Source organism: Lampetra planeri, chromosome 47, assembly GCF_965212315.1.
Source record: "Lampetra planeri chromosome 47, kcLamPlan1.2.h2, whole genome shotgun sequence".
Lineage (NCBI taxonomy): Eukaryota > Metazoa > Chordata > Hyperoartia > Petromyzontiformes > Petromyzontidae > Lampetra > Lampetra planeri.
The window spans coordinates 6,705,648-6,733,145 of record NC_136153.1 but is presented as its reverse complement, the minus strand read 5'-3'; the positions used below and the strand labels follow the sequence as shown (position 1 = coordinate 6,733,145).

The 27,498-nt window shown below is 45.1% G+C and overlaps 1 protein-coding gene across 4 annotated transcripts in view; it reads right to left on the bottom strand.

The window, feature by feature from the left end:
* Positions 1 to 27,498, bottom strand: part of CYB5R4 (cytochrome b5 reductase 4) — a 48,839-nt gene that overhangs the window by 19,266 nt on the left and 2,075 nt on the right. For 3 of the 4 annotated variants that reach the window (XM_078615537.1, XM_078615536.1, XM_078615539.1), the window contains exons 3-13: positions 25,071 to 25,224; positions 20,829 to 20,929; positions 19,341 to 19,422; positions 17,358 to 17,405; positions 16,097 to 16,172; positions 14,762 to 14,806; positions 13,548 to 13,605; positions 11,710 to 11,803; positions 9,905 to 9,937; positions 2,896 to 3,021; positions 1,711 to 1,851 (exon numbers count right to left, since the gene is read on the bottom strand). In XM_078615537.1, the coding sequence (XP_078471663.1) occupies positions 1,711 to 1,851; positions 2,896 to 3,021; positions 9,905 to 9,937; positions 11,710 to 11,803; positions 13,548 to 13,605; positions 14,762 to 14,806; positions 16,097 to 16,172; positions 17,358 to 17,405; positions 19,341 to 19,422; positions 20,829 to 20,929; positions 25,071 to 25,224 (958 nt within the window). The remainder of the gene's footprint in view (positions 1 to 1,710; positions 1,852 to 2,895; positions 3,022 to 9,904; positions 9,938 to 11,709; positions 11,804 to 13,547; positions 13,606 to 14,761; positions 14,807 to 16,096; positions 16,173 to 17,357; positions 17,406 to 19,340; positions 19,423 to 20,828; positions 20,930 to 25,070; positions 25,225 to 27,498) is intronic. The other variant, XM_078615538.1, reaches the window with a different exon arrangement.

Sequence of the window (27,498 nt, the reverse complement as noted above, 5' to 3'; positions counted from 1 at the left end):
TAAAATATATTACCACCGTGGAGGCAAACTGAACCTCAACAAAACAGTCGAAGCAAACCTTCATAAGGAGTAACAGCATCAAGCTGACAAAATAAAACTCACATGTAATATAATACAAACAATGTTTTTTTAGCCTATTATCAATTGACTGCTGGATGAAGGCCTTTCCCCCAGGAAAGTATTGGTCCTTGAGGTTGTTTGACCATACTTCACCACGCTGGTCAGTGGGGAACTAGTGAATGCAGGGCCCAGGATTGGTTTATACATCACTTGCCATTGATGTTAGACATGGCTGGCAATCAAACCCAGGTCACCGGGTTCATAGTGCCGCGCACTAAGCACCGCTCCAACTCATTAACTTATAACTATGGTGATGACAGCAATTGCCAATCCAGGAAAGCCTCACTGAGTGCCATCTTATAAGCGCCTCACAACCCCGCAGGTTTAATTAATGAGATCACACGGAAATCTCCATGTGGTCCGCCAACCCTGGCCCCACAGTGCCGAATCATAGCTACTGTGTCTTGCAATCCCCCTTGGTTCAGAGCAGGCAAATAAATAGGGCCCTGTAAGCTTTTAAACAGTGGTTTACTTAAAACAATGACATTTAAAAAACATGCAACAGTTGGTTCAACACAGTCTGAGAATAAATTGCGTAACAACTAATCATCATACGAACAGCAAAAGATTTAACACGCAAATTAATTACGAAACCTGCCAGTGTTCCAAATGACTGCCCAAACTGTCTGAAGATAACACAAATACACGAAGACCTTTAAATGTCTTTTCGAATTAACGAAAGCTCAAGCGCGGCCGCACCTTGACACCGAGACACGACCGCTGTACACCGTACACACACGGGGGGCTTAATCCCAGCCGATGTGTCAGTCCAGATCAGTGACCAGGAAAGCCTCTCACCAGCTGACCTTTCCGCACCGTGTCTACCACCCATTCCAGCCTACCAGCAACACATTCGGTGAGCAATTGAGTCCCGTACAATGGCAGCAAATATATATTGGTGGGGCACAAAGCACAGGCGAGGGGGGATGAGGAGGGGGGGGGAGGTGTATGCAGTGCTTTATAATACTGAGCAGGTCATTTTCACTGCTCAATCCGAGCTATGAGTGCTTTGATATTTTGCATTGTCTTTGTGCTCGATGCCTTTTGGCGTTCATTGGTCTCACACTGGTGAGCCAAGTCCATAAATTAAGCTGTCTCTGGTGTAGGCCAATCAGTTTCAAGGACAATGAATGCATTATCAAAGCTTCTATGTGTGGATGTTTTACCGCAATTGTGTGTGGTCAATGCAGGCTTGATGCCTTGCGATAGATGTCTATTTGGTGTTTGAACATCTTAACACCTCCTGACTCATTTCGATTTAAAGCTTTCGTGACTGCCGGGATTCATCTTCTTGGTTCTTTCGTCGGCTGCTTGCGTTGTGGCCGAAACGTCGTGAGAATTATTTTATTATGTTTCATTTTTATTATTTTATTATTTCCCTTCTACGTGACTTTACCGAAAGAACCAAGAAGACCTCCTGAATCATTTCCTGAAAAAGGGTAAAGCCCATTTCTTTTTCTATCGAGCAGGCAGTAATTAAGCATTTCTCCCCCCCCACCCTTTTTATTTTTTCACAAGCGGGACGCCTGGCCCCACCGGGCCTTGAACGATGTGGGGAAGAAATGTAGGCGAGTGGCGGTGGAGACACACCTTGCACGGGCGCTTGCAGGTACACGTGATGGCCGAGCGCGAGGCCCATGTGCGTCCCGCGCGGGAGGCGCACGCACAGCAGGACCGTGTCGTGGGTCACCGGCGAGCGGGCGGTCACAATGCCGCGCCGGAAGAGCAGCTCTGCAGGCATCCCCCGTCGCAAAGGGAATGGTAGAAAATATCACGCGTACGTCGCAAGATTGCTTTGTTCCGTCATCTTCTTGGTTCTTTCGGTAAAGTCACGTAGAATGGAAATAATACAAATAAAACATAATAAAATAATTCTCACGACGTTTCGGCCACAACGCAAGCAGCCGTCCTCAGGTGAAGACCAGGTCTGTCGGGGAGACAAGCATGGTGCTGTTTCATTCAGATGCTGTCTCCCCGACAGACCTGGTCTTCACCTGAGGACGGCTGCTTGCATTGTGGCCGAAACGTTGTGAGAATTATTTTATTATGTTTTATTTGTATTATTTCCATTCTACGTGACTTTACCGAAAGAACCAAGAAGATGAATCCCTGCAGTCACGAAAGCTTTAAATCGAAATTGTTCCGTCATGTTCGCATTGGTATTCTCGTTCTGTTCTGTGCGATCTCGTTTTGCTCCGTGAGCCTAAACGTAACATTTGCATACTCAAAACGTCACTTATTGTAAGGGTGAATGAATAACTAATTCGAAACATTTCACGAGTAACTTAATAGATGTTGCCGTCACTTGTCGATCCAGGTTACACTTGCAAAAGAGGCTTGTTGGCCCAATGAGTTTTCATAATTAGTAAACAGCCTAACAGCGAATCACCCAGAATGTGCCCAATCGCTTCAGTTGAGTCTGGATACTGCTCGATAGGTGACCACCATGCACAAAACAGGTGTTATAGGCTTGCTGCGGGGCTACTTTGTCAGCTGGTGGCAGGGCAGCAAATATCCATACTCCACTGTCGATGCTTCCCGCCTTCGCCGACCTGCAATGGACAGCGTGGAAAAGCATGGGCAAATACCTCCCAGATCCCACGTGGCATGGGGAGCGGATTCATCGAAACGGGTGGCACACGTTCAAATCGTACGTCGTAATTTCTTACGTTCGCAATTTTCCGCACTCAACTGCACGCACACTGATCACGTGCGATGATCGCGGAGTCGTCGTTGCGCCTACTCTTGACCGTCGCTGGTGGGGTGCCGACTCACCACGCGAGCTCGTCTTGTCGAGCAGCCCGGATCCCCCAAGGTGTTGGCCGAGACTCTTCCACGACATACTGGGCTGCGCCTTCTTCAGGCAGACCTCTACCTTGCCCAGAGGGGACGTCACCTGCACTACAAATGCACAACCGCACAACCCACAAAGTGGCACGATCCACGATTGCGCACAGCCCACAAAGACGCACAACCCACGGACAGCCACAACCTACTGACGTGCACAGCCCATGAACATGCACAACCCACGAACAGGCATAACCACACACAAGCATAACCTACGAATGGGCACAAGCCACAAACACGCACAATCTGCCAATGCACACAACCCACTAACACACACAACCAATCCAAAGCAACACAACCCACAAACATGGACAACTGCAAACAGGCATAACCTACAAACGGGTACAACCCGCGAACAATAAACTACAGTGATGTCATATAATTACCGTTCTGCCAATTACTCCGGGATACATTTGACAAAACATCAATTCACTCGATAACAGCTCTTCATTTAGAACTGTAATATTACCGAGTCTGATGGTTCATAAACATTTTGTCAGGAAGTAAATGTCCAAAAATGTAAATAAGCAACGATAATCAAATCGTCTTGGGTCTTTCGGTAAAGTCACGTAGATAGGTTCAAAGAAAATAATCAAAAAAATCAAATCATGACGATATTTAGCAAAATGGACGATACGATTATCCTATATCGTACCATACGTTGGTGTATCACAGCGAGCATAAACCCGCATCGCAACACGGACACGCACAACTCGCATAACCAAGACACAGACCGAAGCCATCACACACACAGCCAATACATTAGCACGCCGGACCGGCAAACAACCCCACGCCACCACATGACAAAGAAGTAATAGCATTCAAGTGCTGTTCCAGGTATTCCCATTGCTCCCTTCTTAAGTAGTCTTGCTGCCACAGCTCCTGCTGCGTATATGCAACGGCACCGCAGGAGCGTGCGCTCGTCGTGTGCTGCACATTCGCGTGCTCATTACGATTCGCCTCATACAAGACACGAACAGTGATTGATACAATCAAACGTCTGAACGATGACGAGAAAAACACCCATCGTAAATGGGAAATAGTGCGGGCTGCGAAAACCATACGTTTCAAACAAGACCCACAAAAAATGTGTCAAAATCCCACAGCATCTTGTGCGTATGCAAACAAAAAAACATGAGCATTTCCTGAAGTGTATCTGTGGTCTTCTTGTCTCAGCTCACCATTAAAAGAAATGCGAGTCAAAAACGTGTCCAACTGACAGCAGCAGAGATGTAGCGCTAGTGGGCCATAATGCACTCTTCAGGCAATGCTGATTATGTTTATCTTTGCATGTGCACAATGGCCGTGTTATTTTTACGCATTATTGTGTATTGCTTGAAACGTGTGGCTTTCCAGCCTTCACCGACTTTTCTGTTATGGAGGAATTTTCTCGCCAATTACAGATCCGACAGTACGAATGAGTCACTGTTAATGGTTTGCAATTTCTAACTCCGGCCAAATGCCTTAAAGACAGTGTGTGAGTTTTACATCGTTATCATCATTATTATTATTTATGCTATACTGTCTCATTAAAGCAGAGTTTGGCTAGTCACCATAGCTACAGGTTTGAGGAGACCACTGCTGTGGGCGAGAGTAGCTTCAAATTCACTTACACTCTGTTATTCCCCTCCTGAATCTAAATATATCGGAACTCACCTCTCCATTAACCAAACAACGGAACTATGAAACCTGGTCTTAACCTTCAAGTTTCTGTGTCTTAATGATGACGATAATGATGCACCCTCTTTGTCATCTACATTTGTATTAAGCTGGAAGAACCCAATTAACCTACAAGGTTTTTTACACGCGGGTGTTCATTCCAAGCTGGTCGGTAATGGTGAACAAAAATATCAAGAGGAAGTTACTGTCTTCTTGGTTCTTTCGGTAAAGTCACGTAGAAGGGAAATAATAACATAATAAAAATAAAACATGATAAAATAATTCTCACGACGTTTCGGCCACAACGTAAGCAGTCGTCCTCAGGTGAAGAACAGGTCTGTCGGAAAGACAGCGTCTGAATGAACACCACCAGGCTTGGCAGCGTATATTTAAGCTGGGTTGGAGGGGGAAGGGCGCCTTGACAAAGGAATTTGCATATGAAGAGGAATTTTGCATATTTATGGGAAATGCAGATATGGGATTAGTCACTACTTGTGGAATGCGTAGGAGGTGGGCGGGGGGTTTCAAAGTCATATTATGCCCGTGCATTATGCAGGATTAGCAGCATCAAAGGGAGGGAGTAGGGTTAGCATTAATAAAGGGAAGGAATGTTAATAGTATGGAGCTGCGGCAGCTAAACCACCACGTAAATAAACTAAAATATAAACTACATCAGGAAGTTACTGGTTTATCAACCCACTGGATTTTTCGATTTAAAGCTTTCGTGACTGCAGGGATTCATCTTCTTGGTTCTTTCGGTAAAGTCACGTAGAAGGGAAGTAATAACATAATAAAAATAAAACATAATAAAATAATTCTCACGACGTTTCGGCCACAACGCAAGCAGCCGTCCTCAGGTGAAAACCAGGTCTGTCGGGGAGACAGCGTCTGAATGAAACAGCACACGAGCTTGGAGCACGTATATGAGCTGGGTTGGGAGGGGGGGAAAGGGCGCTTCGACAAAATAATGTGCATATCAAGAGGAATTTAGCATATTAATGGGAAATGCAGGAATGTGATTAGTACTACATATGCCCGTGCATTATGCATCAGGAAGTTACTGGTTTATCAACCCACTGGATGATACGAGGCTTCACACCATGCCGTGTCAGTCACGGGGCTTGCTTCATCTGACTTGTCACCACACTGGTCAGTGTAGGCTGGCGAGGGGGAGGAGGTTTCCGGATAAGTTGAGATATCGCTCGCCACTGACGTTAGAGCCACGGCCTGGAATCGAACTCGGGGTCACTGCATTGAAAAATTAGATTACTCCGATTGATGCTCCTGCTGTTGTGGAGTGACTCATGCAGCCAACTTATGGCTGCAGGGTTTTGGTAGTACATGTTGTTTATGCCATTTATTGTGAAAATTCCGTCACAGTTCCTATGATCACTGTTTCATTGCTTTCATGGCTTCATTTTGGTGATTTCGAAAAGTGTATTGGTTTAGCCATGTTTGTTTGTTGTAGTACAGAGTTAGACTGATGGCCTTAATCTAAGTTGTCTTGTGGTTGTTGTTGGTTGTTTGACTTGTATCCCACTGGGATTTTTGCACACAGCGTTGGTGTACGGTGATTTTTTTCTGCAATATTTTGCTGTCTTTTCTTGGATTTTCTGTTTGCACTTAGTCACATACTGTATTCACTTTAAGATATTTTTTGTTCATGTTTTTGTTTTTTGTTTGTTGCGGTTGCACCCGATTCAAGAGCCGAATGGCTCACAGGGCTATACCTAATAAATGAACTTGAACCGCTTCACGCCACAAGGCAGGGAAGCACGAATCGGAAAACTTCCAACAGCCTGCGAAGCAAAGGGTGGCACTACTTCATGCTCTAAAATGAACGCTCATCTCAAGTTGATAATTAAATAGCTTCAAAAATTTGTTTGCCAGAGCAGTATTAATGTATACAGAATTAGGTGAGAAATCTAACTCAATATAACGGCTTGTTTTTTTTCTAAGTTCCTTCATTGGTGACTTGGCTGAGATTGTCAATGCCCAGATTTAAACTCAGGAGCTCAAAAGTGCCAGCCTAAGTGCCCAAACGTGGACTTCTGGTCACCTCTTTTGCCACCGACAAACTCGAGCCGCAACAGCGCGGGTTTCTCATGGCACGGGTGGTTTTCCACTGGCTCTTTGCCAAGCTGAGCCAGCACCAAACTGTGAAACTCTGGCCTCGCCAAGAATCCCAAGAGTGCACGTGCCATCGCTGGACACAAGACGCATACCCGTGATGTAGCAGATGCAATTTTGCGATCCTGTAATGTCGCGACATTTCAGTGTGATCATCAGGTAGGATGTGGCAAATGTTATTTTATGGCCAGGCGCAGAAGCCTTTATTGCAGAACACTTCATTCGTCATTTGATTTGCTTCTCTAAAAGGCAGGGAACATGCTGCAACAATCAGTTTGAAATCACACAAAGGAGCTCTTTAAATCTCACTGGCTCCAATTTCGTGCAAAAAACAGATTATATATTGCATTGGAATGAATGTTAAGGCCACCACTAGGTTGCATTAGTTTGCAATTGACTGTTGATTGGACAGGGACGATAGAGCACAGACAGCCGCTGGAGTGGAAATGTGCTGTGTGGGGTTACAAACAGTTCTGAGGATGACATGAAAGTGTTTGTTGTTAAGGGAAACCATAATGGGGCAAAGAAACAGCGGTATGTTGGTGCTGTTTTAAATTCTAGCTGTCCAACTTTGTTTTTCGCGACGCAGTCCTGGCATTAGTGAGAATGTGTACTTGGATCATACACGTCCTAAGAAATGTGCAAGTGTGGAAACAAATGCATGGTTGTGTGAACAGGACTCAATTTTAACAAAGTCTGATTATATTTTCACAGATTAATTAAAGATGACAACTTTTTTCTTAATCACGTGATTTCATATTTTGTGAAAACGATCGTAACAAATAATAAACGAAGTAAATGTTACATGTATCCGATAGCTCTCCCTAAAGGCTGGAGATTACAGAAAGGACAATGTATCCACAACAAACCTTGGGTTATCAGTAATAAATCGAGTATGGAAACGTTGGGTTACTCATTACCAACAGTGATGGAGCCAGAATTTTCAGGTAGGGGGCGGCGACCCCTCCAGCAATGAAAAATGATAGAGGAGTTGTTAGTAAGTAAGGACTTGTCCCTTGCTTTTTATTCGACGCGTGTGCGGCGATGGCACAGCCATCGATCGAGGGTCGAATTCGAACCGTGTGTGATCGGCATCGCGCTCGCTGAAGGTTAATGCCTTCAGGGAAGTCGGTTACTGTGTACGCAACTGCGCACAATTCTGTGAGTCACTTATACCCGCTTTGCCGTTACTATCATCTCATAATATGCTACACAGTGGCAGTGGGGGTTGCAAAATGCCGATTTATTACTAAAAAACCCCAATGATCCGATGTAAATTAGGGATTTCGATCGGATCATTGGGGGGGGCACGTGCCACCCCACCCCCCCACTGGCTCCGCCAGTGATTACCAACAAAATATTGAACATTCATGCCTCTATAACAGTCGTGCGTGCAACTGGAACATATTTTTAATAAATAAAATAGTAATGTAAACAAGTCCTCGTAGCTGCAGGTGCACGTGGTGGTTTGCATAATTCACAAAAACCATATCGTTTACACCTCCCTACACCAGCCCCCCCCCCTCGCCACACAAAATCATTGCGCACAACAGGGAAGACTGCACCTTTGACAGGCAAGTTCACCGACACAGATCCGCAGGAGCGCTCGCGTGCGTGCATGGGGCATCACTCAGCCTGCCGCGCGCAATTACGTTCCAAAAGCAATCCGACGGGGAGAAACAGCTGGATTTATGGCAAGCTTCCTCGGCAAAAATCCTGCGTGAATCGTAATCAAATTCTCACGCTGCTTTTTTCCACTGTACGTACAAAGCTGCGTCGGGGCTATGCCGAGCTAGCCTGGCGCGCCTCGGGAAGAGTCCGGTTGCTTTTCCATCAACGTAGAACGCCAGCCAAGTTGCTGACGTCACACGCAACGTCATGCGTGCAGGTGTACCCTTTCACTGCTTGGCCAGAGTTTTCTCAGCTTGGTTCTGGCTACCACGATTCCAGGCGAGTAATCCTGACAGTCGCCCCGGCTTGCTTAAAATGACACCCTCTTCGTGTTTTCTAAATTATACGATTTCCCCATTTCTTTGAATTCACATCTATCCTTTTGGCGATTTGGATGCAGCAACTGCGTTTCTGACCTACCACAGCAAGACAGATGGGAAACACTGAAACAAGCAGACTATGCAGACTCTCCCCTCGTGCGCCACAATGAATTTTTCGCAAAATGAAGGCAGGCTCGCTAAAAAAATATGTAGAAAATGTTAAACATAAAAACCACACAGCAACCATGCAGTACGCTTGATGTGCTACCATTTTGTTGTTGCTAGCAGCACTGACGACCGGGGAATGAGGTGTGAAAGGATAGCGACTGATGGAGAGAACATCCACATTAAGTGTGGACCCTTAACCCTCTCCCGTTCCGAAATATCTGCAAGTTGCAGGCTGAGTCACCGTTCACATCTGAACCTCGCAATGCACAAGTGGCTCAGCGAACCGGTAATTGTATTTAGAGAGGCATATCAGCCATTGTACTCACCGCAGAGAACTGTAGTGACACAACCGCACTCTATGATAGCTGGCGTCAAAAGTGGCCTTGTGGGAGCCTCGGTACCGATAGAGTTATTCTAGTTTTTCTTCCACTTTCGTTTTAATTACGTACACATACACGTACGTCATCAGAACGGCATCATGCTGCTTTTTCCGTACGTCGTCAGAACGGAATCGTAAGAAAAACTTATGACGTACACGTACGTACACGTATTTCATCGGAACGGGAACCGGTTAACACCAACGCAGCTCTGCTCATCAACGGAAATGACGGCAACTTGGTGGCCACACTGTACAGCCTCCCACCACCAAAGCGTTCATTTCACTTGCATAACGTTTCGTCGTGAAGCCCTGTCTGTAATACATTCTTCGAAATGATCGTCGCGGATCTACGATGCATGCAAGTGCCTTCAGGGGCGTTTAACGCCTATCTATTGCTGCAAATTAGTTTTGCCACTCCGGCAAAACTCATTGGTTCCACCAAATGTCGCGAGAACTGGGAATGCAGAGTGCTTCCAGTGCCCCCAATGGCTCTGAAAGACCTCTGCCAGGATAATTTGTGATAATCGTATTTTATTATTCTAGTCCTTGACCCCGTCCGACAGACATGACTAAATTGCAGCGCGCACTTTACATCGGGCCACTTCCTTACCTGTGTATTCCTCCAGAACCTTGTCTTCCAGCTCTGTGTAAAGAAAACAAAAATATCACCGACTTGCAATTAGTACGAGTGACTGCAATTTCTCGCAACCACTCGGCACGAACCAAGCACAATAAAATCTGCAGCGAGTCAGCGGTAATCAACAATGTAATAAACATGTATGAATATGAAATGCTCTCTAACATTCAACAGAATACCACAATTTCTTGCGGGGAAATGACAGGGGCGGGTACACATCAACCGTTAGCATTTGCACAGGGCAGAAAGCACGTCAGAAATTCAGAGCCAAATTTGGAACACCGTCTTGCAGACACGCAAAATAAAATTTTCCAAGACCATCTATGCTGACCTAGACTTCTCCCCCGCTTACATCATTACAGAAACAATTTGCCATCATTAAATTAATGGTGAGCGCACACTTCCTCGCAATTACATTCAACTTAACCAGCAAAAAATTATATGCAGAGATCTTCTGCAATACGGAGAGCCGGTTCAGACGCAAACATCTGTGGCGAATTTTGCACTTATCCTTGAGCGGGGCCTGTCGAAAATAAAAATTACAAATGAAGAGAAATTGTAAATGCAGTTGGATTGCTCTGGCAATGCGTAATTCGTGTGAATAAGCTTAAGAAACGTTCTGAGCAGCCAGCCTTATAAGTAGAAGGCGTTAGAGTGGAGGCAGAGCGGGCAGAGTGATTCACACCATTAAACGATGGCAGGATTTATCACTTGTCCGGAAGTGTGGATGAAAGAGCTGATGCAGGCAGAAAGATTAATTGGGTGTCCAAAGAATATGCACTTATGTCTAGAAAGGGCTTACATGAGACATGAAGGGTTGTGCAGAATTACAGGGGTCATAAAGTAATGTATGCAGCAAGATGATCTGCTTCTGTTTTAGTTACATTTATGCAATCGATAGTTTATGAAGTAAAATAAATGTGATTGGAAAATAAAATAGAGTAATTTTATACGCAGACTTCATCACCCTTATTATCATTCCAATTAGTTTATTTTGGGTTAGATCATATAGATTTAACACATATTTGTAAGTATAACCCCACGATGAGGCATTTGTGGTAGATCGTGTTAATACTCATACTACTAATTAGCTAATCCTATTAACCATTTAACGCTTATCGAGAATCACAATCCCATTAACAGGCAGCTTCATTAGAATGCATTACACCTTAATATGATGGAGGATAACCTATTTTTACCAACGCTAAATAAATTCACCTTATTACACTAATCTGGCCTGCCAATCACAACCAATCATTGGCCAATAAACTAATGATTAAACTGGATCACATGCATGACTGTGCTGATAATATGGCGTTTATTTAAAGACTCAGATCAGGAAGGTTTTCCAAGCAGAGCTGAGCTTTTGTTAACACGCGATGATGCTGGATGTATCATCACAAATTCTGATTCCTTTAAAAAATTCCGGTTTTGTTGATAAACGAACTGTATGTATGGTGAAGTTATTGTGCACTGTACGTAGCCAACCGTGCTTTTTGGAGGTTCGGGGGAAGGAATAACAAACTATACACAAAAATCACTTCTAAAGAAATTCGTTTTCAATCTTAAGATTAAAAAGTGCACAGCTCGGAAAGCCGTATCTATTGGAGGACCACATCTCTCAGCGAGCCACTTAAAGAGCCATCGCATTCGACTCCATTTGAAAAACCCTGCCATGTAAGAAACGTTTACCCGACCAACCACCTCGCATAATTTACACTGAGCCACCTACGCAGACGTGGGCGCGAGGCAGATTTATCCCACGAAGCAACTCTCACCAAGGTGAAGTAAGTAGGACTGCTCCCCCAGTGCCACGGACACCCTCAGCTCACGGTCGCTAACATCCACAACCACGCACTCAGGTTCCAGGTCCTGCAGACAATGAATGTTTGACATCATCATCATCATACTGGTAGGAACCTCCTGGTTACACCAGCCCACATGGGATTATTGTGTCCGTCCGTCTGTCGTGCAGGGAGGGGCTGGGTGGGGAGGGGCTGGGTGGGGAGGGTGGGGAGGGGCTGGGTGGGGAGGGTGGGGAGGGGCTGGGTGGGGAGGGGAGGGTGGGGAGGGGCTGGGTGGGGAGAGGCTGGGTGGGGAGGGTGGGGAGGGGCTGGGTGGGGAGGGGCTGGTCACCCCGTGGTGCCCTTATAAAACTCAACGTTTAACCTACTCACGCCGGCTTGTGCCCGCCCTCACAGTCGGGCATATTTGCGGAATACACCACGCCGCCGTTGACCCTGGCCATTGACCGAGCAACCCAACGTTCCTACCAGCTCCCTCCGCAGGATGAACGTGTTTATTACTAAGTCACTGACCACGATCAAGCCAATGCTGGATGAAGCCCTCCCCAAGTGACCACTCTCCCTCACGGTCGTGGGATGCAACGATCAACACCGAGCACGTGCGCACAAACCTATTTCATTACTCCACGTCTACGGTTAAATATATTCAAATAACTCGCGTAACCAACACGGAATGGAAATGCCCTCGCCCTGTTAAGGGCTGTATGCTTGAGTCTGTTTTAAACCTATCAGGCACAAAGCAATGCATTTATTAAAAGTCTCTAATGGTTATGACATCTGAACCATATCATGCGTGTTACAATTGCTTATTTATGATGCCAGCAAATTGTATGCGAACCACAGGCAAATGTCACATGTCGATTAATGGAATAAGTACATAAATAATTAACTAGTCACGTCGTGGGAGACAAAACAGGACAAACAAGACCAAAAATAACCAGTTGTTTTTAATTAAATGGTGACTGATTTATAGCTCTCATCCTGTGGTGTCAAGGGCCAGTATATGCCTTGAGAAGCAACTGTTGCTGCATATTCTTTGGCTCTTTCGGTGAAGTCACGTAGATAGGTTCAAAGAAAATAACAAAAAACTAAGACATTTCGATCGCAACACGAGCGATCGTCATCATCCTCTTCCTGATGACGATCGCTTGTGTTGCGATCGAAACGTCGTTTCTTGCTATTTTTCTTTGAACCGATCTACGTGACTTTACCGAAAGACCCAAAGAATATGAATTACTGCAGTCACGAAAGCTTTAAGTGAAGATTTAACTGTTGCTGCCTTTTCCAGAGTGGTGCTTAGAGTGGTTACGAATGACCAAGTTTAACAAATCTCTTAATCCACTGCTGGATAAAGGCCTCCCTATGCTGTGTTATAGTAGTCATTTGGCCATACTTCACTACTGTGGTCGGTGCGGGTTGGTAAAGGGGAGTGTGCCCAGGACCGGTTCAGATACCACTCGCCAATGATCTTAGCCGTGGCTGGCAATCACTCTCAGGGCATCGGGTTCATACGGCAGAGCGATACCCACTGTGCCAACGCTCTAACAAAATGAAAATATACGGTGGAAAATGGACAGCAGACCAGGATATGAATTTCATGCAATTGTGAGTTTGAGTGTTCTTTGCCAAAGAATAACTTGGTCGGACAAAAACAGAACGTATAACGGGAAAAAGAGAACAATTGAAAAAAAAAACAGGAAACACTGAAGACTTCACGTAACAAATCAGCGCAGGGCGATGTGGAGGCACGTACAGCTGGGGTGGCAAGCGCCCCCCCCCACCCACCCACCCCCTGCTGTGGGACGTGATACCTTGTGCTTGGAGTACACAACCAGGGAGACGCTGCACTCAGTCTGGAACCAATCGAACCTGAAGACAGGCGGAGCATCGGGTAGAGTTAAGCACCATTCCGCCAGAGGTCGCAGACGGGTTTTGATTCCTTACCCGTACCCGGCCGCACCAGGGTCGCAAACGGGTACCCGTACCCGTACCCGGCCGTACCCGTACCCTACCCGTACCCGTCTGGGTACGGGTAGGGTACGGGTATCGGGTACCTGATTGCGACCTCTGGGATGAAGCCATGTTGCAGGCGCGGGTGGGTTGATTCTAGGAACTTGAATTGTGAGAAGAGACAAGACGTTGGGAAATGAGTGACAAACAGTTACTCACCAGTGACTCACGGCCTACCCGTACCCGTACCCGTACCCGGCCGCACCAGCGTCGCAAACGAGTACCCGTACCCGGCCGGGTACGGGTAGCCGGGTATCGGGTAGGGTACGGGTATCGGGTACCCGGTTGCGACCTCTGCGTTCCGCTACCCACGATTCCACCGCACTGGTTCACGCAAATGCGAGGGGTGGGCTCGTGCTGAGCGCACGAGCCAGAGTGACACGGGCAGGGCGCTACCCCCCCCCGTCCGTCTCGAAAAACACCAGCCTCAACTCTCCGATGCGTTTTTGGGTTGAACGACGTCCGATGTTTCACTTCCACAAGTGCCGGGTTTTTAGATTTTACAAACTGAATATTTCGGAGTAAACGAAGACGAAGAAGCTCCCAGGACGTGGGGGCGCGACGTCGGATGTCTTGTCAAACAACACGCGGCACAGCCCACAAAACACATCGGAGAACCGCACAGCGCAACCACGAATATATTTGCAGGAGTAACGCTGGCCATTAATTTTCTCATGCTTCTATTAAAATAAGTGTTCAAAGTTCACGCTTTTTAAAGTGTTAAGCTGCTGAATCAAAGACACATGTCGGCTGCTGGAGATGTGAAAACTTGCCGACAGCTCCCGTCGAAGGGATGAAAGCGGTTATGTGTATGAAAGAGCTCGTTAAGAAAATATACATTTTGAGGTCAATTGCAGGAGGTAAATCACAAGATGCATTTTACTCGAGGCTATGGAAAGGACATTTTGAATTGCCACAAGCTGCAATTTAATTTGTTTAAATTATTTTTTTAACTTTTGTATAAAAACGAAGCAATTAAAATGTGCCTGTGCACAGATGACCAATGACTCCACACCTCAGCGGAGTTGTGTGGAGTCCTGGTGTGGAGTCCGTGTAATAACTGCAAGCAAAATGTAACATTTTAAATCCAGATTCAAAACTCATTTATTCAGAACAGTTGTTTGTTTTTAGTAAATTGTCCTTCCTCCGCACCTCCGATTAGCACGGTTGGCTACGTGCGGTACTGTCACTAACGCTGTGTTGAAAGATCACTGCCAACACAGTCTCCTTAAGCGTCAGTTACATAATTCTGTGTTGTACTGATGGTACATCCTCACTTGTACAGAGATACAAACAAACATTGCTCATGGCTGACTGAGCACACGGAGGCTGTGGGGGCACTTGCCTTGTGTGAACGTTGAAGAGTGACGCGAAGGCCACTAGGCCTGTAACAATTCACCAATTATAAAATACGTGTAAACGCGCATGCCGCATGCATAAATTGACGCACGAGATAAAAGCCTCTTGCAAAAAGTCGTGTGAGAAGTTAAGATTCATGCTCATTAATCCTAAAGTATACAAAAGAGACAGTAAAAATAAGACGAACATTTTAGTTTCAAGGTTTTCTCGAATTTTATGCCGATTGTATTATTAGCGTCATGTACTAAGGTGAAGTATCCATTTGGATGTCTTGTACAGCAGTGCAACCCTTCATGTATGAGAACAGCCCTTGGAAGTGGAAATCACAGAGCTACGTCTAAGATACCTTGAAGTGACCCCTGTTCTACAGTTGTGTGCAGCAAAACATTAGCATGAAGCACTCTGTCACTACTCTCCGGTTCTTTCGTAGATAGAAAAAATGATAAAATAAAATACGACGTTTTCAGTCGCAACACAAGCGTCCGTCTTCAGAAAAAACTTTTCTCACCTGAAGATGGACGTTTGTAATGCGACCGAAAACGTCGCGTTTTCTTTTCTCTTATAATTTTTTATACCTACGTGACTTTACCGAAAGAACCAGACAGTATGGATTCCTGCAGTCACGAAAGCTTCAAATCAACACTCTGTCACTGCTCATCGCATGACGTTCAAATCAATAATTTAAATCTGGTATTTAGTCAAATGAAGTCCAGAAGCAAATTTAATGTAATTTGGTTTTTTTTGTGCATTCCTTGGTGAGCAAATGGAGTACCATCAACTTACTGCACTTGATGACCAAGTTTCATTACACGTAATCTCAGACGTGGCCAGGACAGCCCTCTGACCTCGAAGCCACTTGGCCACGGCAAGAATCGATTCCTAAATCAAACTGCAACCCCGGATCATGTCAATTTGTCACAGGCGGCCAAGTGTAAAATCATGACATGTCCCGTAGGTCGTCCCGAAAATATGGTGAGTGTTGAACACTCACCTCGGTGTGGGCGTCTGTGGGACCGCAAGGATGAGCGGGGTTAAGGCCTCACTCCCCTGTGCCTCCACGTTGTTGTCTGTGCACAAAGCAAATGGGTGGTAAACCAGAAACCGCGGTGTTTGAACCGCCGCCACCGTGACTCCTACATCGCCAATTCTCGTCGTATGAACTTGTGGGTGAATGTGACGGAAGCTTGTGTTGCCTCCGAAACGTCGTGATTTTTATTTTATTTTTATTTTACTTTTATTAATTAAAATTTTTTACCTACGTGACTTTACCGAAAAAACCTAAGAATAAGGTGAATGTGACCTCAGTTGATTGCGTGCTTTTATTGCAAGAAGTTATTACAGTTATTACATTGCTCGATTGGCAAAAGCAAAACAAATCAAAGAGATTTGGAAGTGTCACAATCACTTGCATTTGTTGGTGCATCAGTTAGTCGACTAGGGTAACTAAGGGATTTACACAATTAGTGGATATTGTCTGCGATAATTTCATTACCATTTTAATAACATGTATACTCACAGGACCGAATGTCATAAATTGATTCACAGTTCAGGACATTGGCTTGGACCTTGATGCAATCTGCTAGTCCTTCGAGACGCGTTTTAACATTTGTGAAACATGCTGCAATATGAGCAATAAATCGTCACGATGATAACGATGAATTGTCATTTTCCAAGTAGTTTTTTTTTTACTTAATTTCTTTTTTAGATATGGAAATGATCGCAAAAGATCCTGCCCCAAAGGTTGTCTTGCGCAAATGTAATTTTCTGCACCCCGCTGATGACATTTCCAGATAAATAATGCCAGTGCTGCTTGCATGTTCCACAGCATTGGCTCTCACTTATTTTATGCGTTCTTCATTATTTCTGTCACCGCCAGACAAAGGCATATTTCTGTGTGCACCCTTAGAGGAGTGATTGATTTACCCCCGTGTTCCACAGAATGTGCGGGTAAGGAATGTAAACAACTACTCAAAATCAAACAATAACTGCAGGTTAAGTATATAAAAATTGAGCGATGATACCGCTTTAAGTTAGTGCAGTTGGCTCGCGCAAGCCACGCAAACGTTTCGTAAACGGAATTATAACTCACCCACCGCTGAGTTGCCATCGTTAAATATTCACGATGTCTCTTGGAGCAAGAGATATTGGCGAAGGGTTTAATTCGGTACGTGACATAAATGTCCACACTCACGATTAAAGAGACGTTTCATGTGCAGTACATTTTAATTATAGTGGAAACATAATTGGCTTACCTCCTTTTACAATGTCGCACACAATGTGATCTTTTTGCTTCTTGACATCTACGTAACGACACGTAAGACAACGTTCAAATATTTTTGTATCAAAATCTCCATCAGTCAGTAGAGTCGTTCATGAATGTCAAAATGTATTTTCGTACACAAAGCCCTTCCCATGTACACATATAAAATGACATCTATAGGACAATTTCTGCATTGCTTTCTTTACTGGTCAGAATGTCTTCTTGGTTCTTTCGGTAAAGTCACGTAGAAGGGAAATAATAAAATTATAAAAATAAAACATAATAAAATACAATTCTAGATTTTATTATGTTTTATTTTTATTATTTAATTTTTTCCCTTCTACGTGACTTTACCGAAAGAACCAAGAAGATGAATCCCTGCAGTCACGAATGCTTTAAATCGAAATTTAATGGTAAGAATGTATTTGCTGTTTTCATATAATTATTGATATCCAGGTCACCCTTAAAATATGAACTAAACTGTCAAATGCCTCTCAATAATGAAGATCTTATACATCACACTCTCAATCCACTGCCTCCTCAATGTTTCAGTCATGCGGATTGTTTGATTACTTCACCATCCCAGTCAGTGCAGGTTGGCGAAGCCCAGAATCAGTTCAGATCTCATTAACCGCTGATATTATCCATGGTCTGGAATCAAACGAAGGCTGCCGAGTTTATAGCACAGTGTGCCTACCACTGCGCCAACTATTCCCACAATACATTCTCATTTATATTGTGTACAACATTTCCTGTACATTATATAAAATTAACATGATAAACTGCGGTTCATTCAAAGTGGATTTAGACTGTATAAAAAAAAAATCTCAAGTATTTTATTTAACAAGACAATTCAGGTACACACAGAGGGTATGAAAGGATGTTGACACCGGCACAAACACATTCCGGATTAAAGTGCCTGTCTAAACCGCATGTTTTAATAAACCGCTTCAATAAACTCTACAACCCTGGTGTTTTCCTCGCCTACATTAACATTCAAATTCTGTAAGAATTAAATTAAAAGTGTTTTAAATTGGACGCTTGTACATTTTCTGATGAACCAAAAACTGTGCCTGGCTCTAGCCCCCGCACGATGTTAAGCTTGACTTTTTTATATTCTTAGGTTTTTTCGGTAAAGTCACATAGGTAAAAAATTTAAATTAATAAAATTAAAATAAAAAATAAAATAAAAATCACGACGTTTCGGAGGCAACACAAGCCTCCGTCTTCAGGTGGAACCGTCACAGCACGATAGCTGTATCAAGCTATTGTGTTGCCTCCGAAACGTCGTGATTTTTATTTTATTTTTTATTTTACTTTTATTAATTAAAATTTTTTACCTATGCGACTTTACCGAAAAAACCTAAAAATATGAATCCTTGCAGTCACGAACGCTTCAAATCTAGAACTTGACCTTTTTGTTCGCATATGACAAAATTACCCAGAATGCACCTGGTCTCATCAGATCTCCGAAGTCAAGCAGGTACGAATGTAGCCTGCATAGAGCTCGGATGGCTGATTACCATGCACCATGCATAACGTGTTGCTATAGACCGATGTCATCTATATTCCACACGTTCAGCAGCCCACACTGACTAGCACGGTGAAGTATCATCAATGGTCTCCCACGATCTGCACAGCATGGGGAGACGCCTCCTCCAGCAGTAGATTTTCAAAAAGGCTGCACATGTAAAAGTTACGTTTGGGTCACACGTGCATTGAGTATTAACATAGGTGTGCATGTGTTTGGTGAAACTGTATTGCAGAGAACAGCAAGAGAAGGCAGGCCATGAAGACCGAGAACACAATCAGAACTTTAACTAAGGAGAGCAAAGCAAAAAACTAAACATTTCAGTGTCTCGAGTTACCCTGGCCTTTGTCTTTTGCCTAAAACCAAAGCGGCTAGTGTCGTGTGTTTGCAAACTCGTGGCTTTGTGGCGGAGCAACGCTGCGTGTGGCCCATGTGTCGCATTACCCTTTGGGATTGGCAAGGAGACAGCCATTCGCCCGACCAGACACTCCTTGAGCATTGACTCAAAATTCACCCAGCGATGAACCTAAGAGAGCCAAGTCGCGTGAAGACAAAAACAAGAAGGCTCCACCATGCAGCAACACAACAAAGACCCACCCGCCAAACCCCCCTAGCCCCCGAGTAGCCTTTAACAGGCTTGTTGGGGCAAGTGCGGTGAGTGAGCACAGAATAAGACCGACACGGTACACAAGGGGGTGGGTGGCCAGCACCATGCCCGGCTGACGTTTACACATCGCACAATGTATTCATTTCAGGCTGAGTTGACCAAGGGAAGGCTCAGAACCGGTTCAGATATTCGTTGCAGATGTTCGACGTGAGTGTGAATTGAACTAGGGTCTCCGGATTTGCAGCGTAGTGCACTACGTACGCCTACACTCACACATGAACATGCCACGATCAATTATAATCCCGCGACCACTGCTGCCACAAATTACTGCTCACAGAATCATTAACTGCAAACTTCCATATAGCTTAAAATACCAGAGTTATTAAATAGCACTTTACTATCAATTGCAGTCTCAGGAATTATTAATAGGACGTCAGAGTCACTTACTGTCTTCAGAATTATTACGTGAAATGCCACAACTTTAATAGATAACATCACCAACTATTATAAAACCAAATCGCTTACCATTGATCATATTTCGCATTGAAATGTCAACGTAAAATTTGACAAGAATAGATCTTACAAAAAAACCGGGTAAAACTTACAAAGTGTGAACATTGGATTGTTGGCATGTGCCGTACACAACGGTCCAGCCTGAAATGCACGCTGAAATGTTCCGTTTCGCAAAATAAAAAACAAGAACGTCTCTCTTCACAGCTTTAAAAGGCACAGGATGTCCATGATATTCATAGATTTTTATGAACTCCATCATGCTGCCCACCACTTAGTCGCACAGCGGCATGTGACAACATGCCTTGCGTGGCAATCGCCCATCCAAGCACTCTCTAGGCTCAGCCCTTCTTAGCTTCCAACATCTAATGAGATCGCACCACAATTGCATGTGATTTGGGTCATTTCAGTGTATCGGTTCCCTTTTCAATGCGGTAAATATATGAAGTGCCATTGTGTCGCCCATAGCAATGGGCACGTGTGTACAGTCTTCCCTTGTTAGTCGCGTGGGATACATTCCATAGATGCCTGTGAATATCAAATCTTTAGAATGAATTACCTAAAATAAATAAACAAGCCATTAAATACATGAAAATTATGATATTTCACATCACTTTATGTCATCACTTTCTCGCATCACATTCTCTCTCATCAATTTATCTCTCGCCACTTCATTTAATCACTTTCTCTCTCTCTCTCTCTCGATGCAGTCATCTAGAGTCCCAGATGCGATTCGCGCATAGCCAAAATCGCGGACAGCAAGTTCGTGAATAACGATGGAAAAGTGGAAATGAAGAGTGTGGAGCAAGCGGCACCTGTTCAAAGAGTTCCGTGCCATCCATACCGGCCGCCTTCATGAGCTCTTCCTCCCCTCCGGGGTGGTACTCCATGTATGCCGTCACATTGTACACCAGCCCTACAAGCCGCAGCAGCAACAGCAGCAGGAACGGCACGTGCTCTTCGTTATTATTATCATCATCAGCCACCATCAATCCCCTCCTGGGGCACGGCTGAGCGGTCATGTGTTTGCCGCTTGTTGCAAAGGATCCCGGTTCAAGGCTGGCGGCCGCCCTGGTTAATGCTGCAGGTGTATTCACCAAAACTACACATCGTCTGTCTCAGATTGATCAATAAAAATAATGTCACGTGATAAAAAAAATAGTTGGCCACGTGTGCTGCCATCACGGTTCAGATTTTGCCAAATTTCAAGGTTACTCGCAAATTACCTAACTGGGTAAAACTACGTGGCAACATCGTGGCCTACTGTGAAACTACTGAAGAATGTTCTCGTCTGCAAAACATACTGCCTTCTTGATAGTATTGCGTGATAAGAATAGCACAATTACAATGGTACTTATGATTTTATTTCATGATATGGAAGGCCTTCCAAACCATCACCATCCATCAAACCCCTGCGGTGCAACAATCCAATTAAAACCTGCGCACCACCATCTGATTTCATCGCACAATCTCTGCAATAGACATCTTCGACACGTTACTTCTGTTGTTATCTTCATTCCACATAGCAACGTGTCCTGCCCAAGCCCACTTACCTTTCCCAACAATCAATATAACGTCTCGAACCTGCATACATTCTCCAAATCCTGCCAAAGCTCTTCAATTTAAACAGAGATATGTGGAATAATTTTAATGCCTTCAAAATGACAAGTTACACGGAGCAGTCCCGTCACTGGCCATGAAGAAATCTCAGGCCTGGAGCACTAAGTTCACCTGCCCAATTTCATTAGCACACTATGCTGGTGATGTGATATGATTTTGTCAGCAACACGGATGTCAAGCACGACAGTACGGGCTTGAGGACACTGAAGCGTGGCTCAGACATCGACGGCTCACACTCGCCAGGCACGTCGCACAGCAGCGACAAATCCACCCCCTTCCCGTGAATCCCTAAAGCTTGCCATTGACACCGTGGGGCAACGTCGGATTAGGCAGGAGGCCCTTCAGCAATCCGGTGAAGACCTCGCGGTCAACTTCACCTATGCCATGAGCCCTCCTTTACCAGTGGCAAAATATAGTAATAGGTTTTTACCCTTTCAACTGGTACAAAAACTGACACCTTTATACAAGGCATCAGGTTCGCAATAACCACAACACAAGCAGTCAAAATGCAAACAAAGAGAAACAACTCTGATGATGATAATGATATGCACTGTCCTTGAAGTTGATTGGTCCACAACCGAGACAGCTTTTCTTAGAGCCTAGTCTCCATTGGTGTTGGACCAGATGACGCCAAAAGGCGTGTGGACCAATCAACTTCAAGGACAGTGCATATCATTATCATCATCAGAGTTGTTTCTTTTTGTTTGCATTTTGACTGCTTGTGTTGTGGTTATTGCAAACATGATGCCTTGTATAAAGGTGTCAGTTTTTGTACCAGTTGAAAGGGTAAAAACCTATTACTATATTTCACCTATGCCGTCCGCGTCTGCTGCCGTCACCGAGACTCCAGACGAGGCTATACGCAGAGGTCATCGCGGAAGAACGCAACACACCCCAGGCTGCTCCAAGAGAACGGTCTGGTAGGGGGCATAACGAGATCATGGGACGAATAGTGGTACGCACTCCTTAATGCACACTTGCAGCCACGGGCCCATGTACTCCTCTTGCTTGACACACATTTAGCAAATATTAGCTAAGGCTATGTATAAATGAGCTGTATAACACTTTCCTAATTATAATTAGGATGTCCGCGTTACAATGCAAAGTGCAGTAGCGGCACATCTTTTATCGACTGTTTTGGAAACCAAGGTTTGGTGGACCACACAGATGTTTTTACACACCCAACCTGCTCGACTGTGAAGTGGCCAGGAGATGGCAGTACGTGAAGTGGATTCGTGAACCTGTCCATGCGGACACGTGCACTTTATGCACACACAAAACACATATGCCAAATAAGGACTTGACCAAACATCCCAGTGCATGAAGGACCTTCCTGAAAACGAGTTACCGTGATGTCCCTTGGTGTGTCAAACAGATGCGGTCAAATACATGAAATTACATAATTCATTATTACAAATTACCATACATACACTCTCGGTGCAAAAAAACCCAAACAAAAATTACACTCAATGTAAACATGCATCAATGCTTGGTGATTTGGACCATGGATGGGAGGTACAATGGGAAGGGGGCAAGTGAGGCGAATGCATGGGCATGGTTGTGGGAATGGGTTTTAGGAGCATTAGGCACCATCGCCAGGGATCAGCCTAATCCGCATGATGCGGACAAGAGATGATGCAGTCCAGATTTCCCATAGCGTCCTCATCAGGCGTGACCAATACGAGTAATCCGCATAACGTGGAACACCATGAATCGCAGATGTGGACATTGCCAGAGAGAAGCAGAAAGCCTGTACAAACAAAGGTGAACCACGTATTACCATTTCATAGTCCATGGACACTGCCTATCAGGTAGATAAAGGTGAAATCCTGAAATTGTTTGGCTCATGCAACTTCTGGCAGAAGGGCCTCCACAGAAAGAGCTCTAGAAAAACCCTATAGAGGGTGCTTTGGCCTCCTTTTGCACGATGGTCAGACATCTTTGACGAGGTGGGAGAACACACACTCTTCTCCACCGCACGTGACCTGACGATGGGACTGTGGTCCCCTCGTTTACACTGCTGGGTGAGCAGAGGAAGAGGGATTTAATACATTTTTCTCTTGTTTCAACTGCGTGGCAGAATGTCAAACCGGTGGCCTCTGGGCCACATAGTCTGGTGTGCTAACCATTACACCATGGCAGCATAACAATATAAACATATATAAACATATTACCTTTGAGTAAACTAACAACAAGCCAGAGTCATCTACTTGCATTGATAATTCTTGCAGAAATTCAACAAACTAGGATTATGCTCATACGGTTTTCCACTTTCTGGCAATAAAACAGGTGTTAAGATGTTAAAACACCAAACTGAAACCTTTGCAAAGAATCATGTCTGCATTAACCACGTATATTTGTGGTGAACATGCAAACAAAAAGACATGCTCTGACAGTATGTGCATTGTCTTTGAAACTGATTGGTCCACACCAGAGACAGCTTTCTTTAGAGCCTCGTCTCAAACGGTGTTAGACCCGAGGACGCCAAAAGGCACAAAGCACAAAGACCATGCCACTATCAGGACATTGAGAGCTCGGGGTGAGCAGTTAAATCATGAGACCTCCATTGCCTGGGTCTTGCAAAAGAGAGAATATGTCTGAATGTGCTGTCACCTTTACTTTAATAAAACACTACATTTACTCGATCTGATCGATGATGCTTTGACAGGCTCTTTAACTACATAGCAGGGTCATTTTCACACAGCACTGCTTGTTAAATGCAATTCGTGACACGATCTGAGTCTTTATTGCAAATGAGACAGTGAGGCTCGTTCAGCCCGTCATCTTTTTAAATAAAACGCTCATGGTGATCGTGACAGCGGTAAAAAAAAATACGATTTTATTTAAATGTATGGGAGTGACAATGAAATGATGTTCCCATGAAGTCTCTAGGGTGCCATAACAATGCTCGTGACCTTACCTATGAAGTCTTGCTTCGCACTTACCAAGCTTTAACCTTGGGCTTTAAACTTTAAACAGCTCAGAACACACAAAGCTAACAAACAACCAAGGTTGAAAGAGTGAATGATTTTGGGCCATCCATCCGTAACAGGGGGGGCATTTTAACGCTCTTAAAGATGACCCAATATGAACATGGCTGTCATATAAAATCTGTGTTCGCTATTGGGAACGTGGCGTCTGGAAAAATCGGCAAAAGTGATCAAAGCGTTGCCCGAAACATGCAGACAAACCACCGCAAAAAGGACAAACTCCAAATATCCAAAAGCCTTTTACCCTCGTGGTCATCCATCGGCTCCCATACTAATCAACACTTCAAAAGACAAAATACTTATTGGAAAGTGTTACACGATCCATGCGCGGCGCATTGTAGTTTTTAAACCCGTTTGGTTTGCCACTTCCTTTCGACCGAGTCCCAAAGACGCGCACGCTCGGCACAAACGGAGCAAAGCGGCGCGGTACGGCGCCACGAGACGCACCCCTGATGCATGTCCAGCAGTCGTCACGGAGGTTGTGGCGTGCAAGCTCCGCCTCGGTGACGTGCAGCAGGCGGCCGCGCAGTCCCGTCATGTCACGCCCGCTTTTGGCGAGGCGCACCCAGTCCATGAGCGAGCGGCCTGGCTTCAGCGACACCTGCGAACAAAAGCCAATGGCGACAGCACCACCGCACGTTAGGGTACCCCGCTCGAGGCACGTTGCGTCCGGGGATTGATAGCCTCTCGTGAAGGCCGTGGTCTCATCGGAGTCATTGTTGTATAGCAGTGGCGAGCAGTGGCGCACAGGTTAACGCACTGCGCTGTGAACCTGTAGAGTACGCTTAGCAGCCATGGATAACACCAGCAGCGAGTCATGTCTATTCCAGTCCTGCCCTCCTCCTTCACAAACTCACATTTACCAATGTGGTGAAGTACGCTCAACAATCATGGGCGGCTGCCCAGATTCAAACACAGGATTTCAGCGGTACCAGGTCAACGCTGACCTCAGAGCCACCCAGCCACCTTTTATTGTATTACATAATGACATCACTCTAAAACATTTTAACCCATTTAAAATGTAAATATATGAATATCCTTAGAGCACTATGGCATTACCTGGCTTTGGTTTAAAAAAAATTATTATAATTCATGAGACATCAAACTCATGCATTTTTTTCTGCGATGCATAATCTAAGATTTAAGATATGTACAATTTCCAAAAATATTTAATTTCATCCCAATTTCAGTATAAAGTTAAGATGTCTCCATCCTTAAGAGTATTGGGAGCTTTTCATACCCATCGGTAATCTTGAACGAAGTTTATGCCTGGGGTTACTTCTAATTTGGACTTCCGAGTTTAGACTTTGATTACCGGTGTTTAGAGTGAAGAGGATCTCCGGATTAAGCCTGGGGTCCACGCGAAGTTCAGCGCAGGGTTAAGACTGGAGGTTAATGCTGGGTTGTGTTGGGCTGGCCTCTGGAGGGCGTCCCAATGCTGTTATAAGGGTCGTGGGGGTTGTTGTTTTTTGTGCCATACTTTGCCAAGCTGGTCAGTGTGGGTGGGCTTTTGTTGTATTCTCCAACCAGAGCTATGGCATCTTAACACCTGTATTATTGCCGGAGAGGGGAAAGCCTATTATTTTCCAATCGCTATGCTAATATTTTTGTGCCTGATGGTCACACGTCCAAACACAATCCAGCCTCAACCTCAGCTTAGCTTCCGATATCTGCAGAGATTCGGCACATTACGGATGATCGCGTCATAGGCACCCGTTTTACATGACACACTGATTTAGCGCGGCTATTTAAACCAATTTAATAAATAAAACATATCTCAAGATTTCTGGTGGTTTAAATCTAAGCTCCATGTGATTGACTTAAATAGGTTAATTACAATAGGGTGTACAGCATTCGTTTTCAGACAATTTAGGCAGATTTTTCTCTCCCCAATTGTCTTAATTTTAACTCAAAAGTGGCCCTGACTCTTTACCGTCTCTTGCATCAGCACGTCATGGAGGGAGTGAGTTCAGAATCAGATTATACTGGTAGGAACGAAGTGGACCAGACCACCAATAGATGATATCGTCCGTCCGTCCGTCCGTGTATCAACATCGCCCCCTACTGCAAACACTTGGCATGACCCTGTCCGACAAGATGGCCGCCCGCTCCCCCTGCGATCTGTGAATTAAACAAGATGGCCGTCGCTTCCGGCGCCTCACGGCGAAACTTTTTGATCGACTGACTATGGGCAAACTCATTTATTCTGGTGGGTGAACAGTGGCGGGGAGGGGTGAGGAGGAATTGATGATAAAAACAAACTTGCACCATCGTTACAGCTGCCGCGACGAGAGATGTGGGAGGAGAAGCGGCGACCGCTGCCTTGCAGGTGAGAGGTGCGTGTGTGTGTGTGCGCGTGTGTGCACGTGCGTGCGTGTGTGTATGTGTGTGCGTGTGTGTGTGCGTGTGTATGCGCGTGTGTGTGTGCGTGTGTGTTTGCGTGCGTGTGTGTGCGTGTGTATGCGCGTGTGTGTGCGTGTCTGTGTGTGCGTGTGTGCGTGCGTGTGTGTATATGTGTGACTGTGTGCGTGTGTGTGCGTGCGTGTGTGCGTGTCCGGCCCACTCGAGCGGCGTGATGAATGGGCGCTATTGGGCTTCGGATCGTTATTCACGGCGAACTGGAAGCGTAGCAACACAACTTCATTACGTGTGCGTGCGTGCATGTGTGTGTACGTGTGTGTGTGCGTGCGGTGTGTGTGCGTGTGTGTGTGTGCGTGTGTACGTGTATGTGCGTGTGTGCGCGTATGTGCGTGTGTGTGTGCGCGTGTGTGTGCGGTCGATATCCCTGTACCGGTATTAGTATTATTCCTACCAGCCCACCCCGCAGGGTCCTGTTTGTATTTATACTGGCGGAATCCCATGAGCTACAAAACAC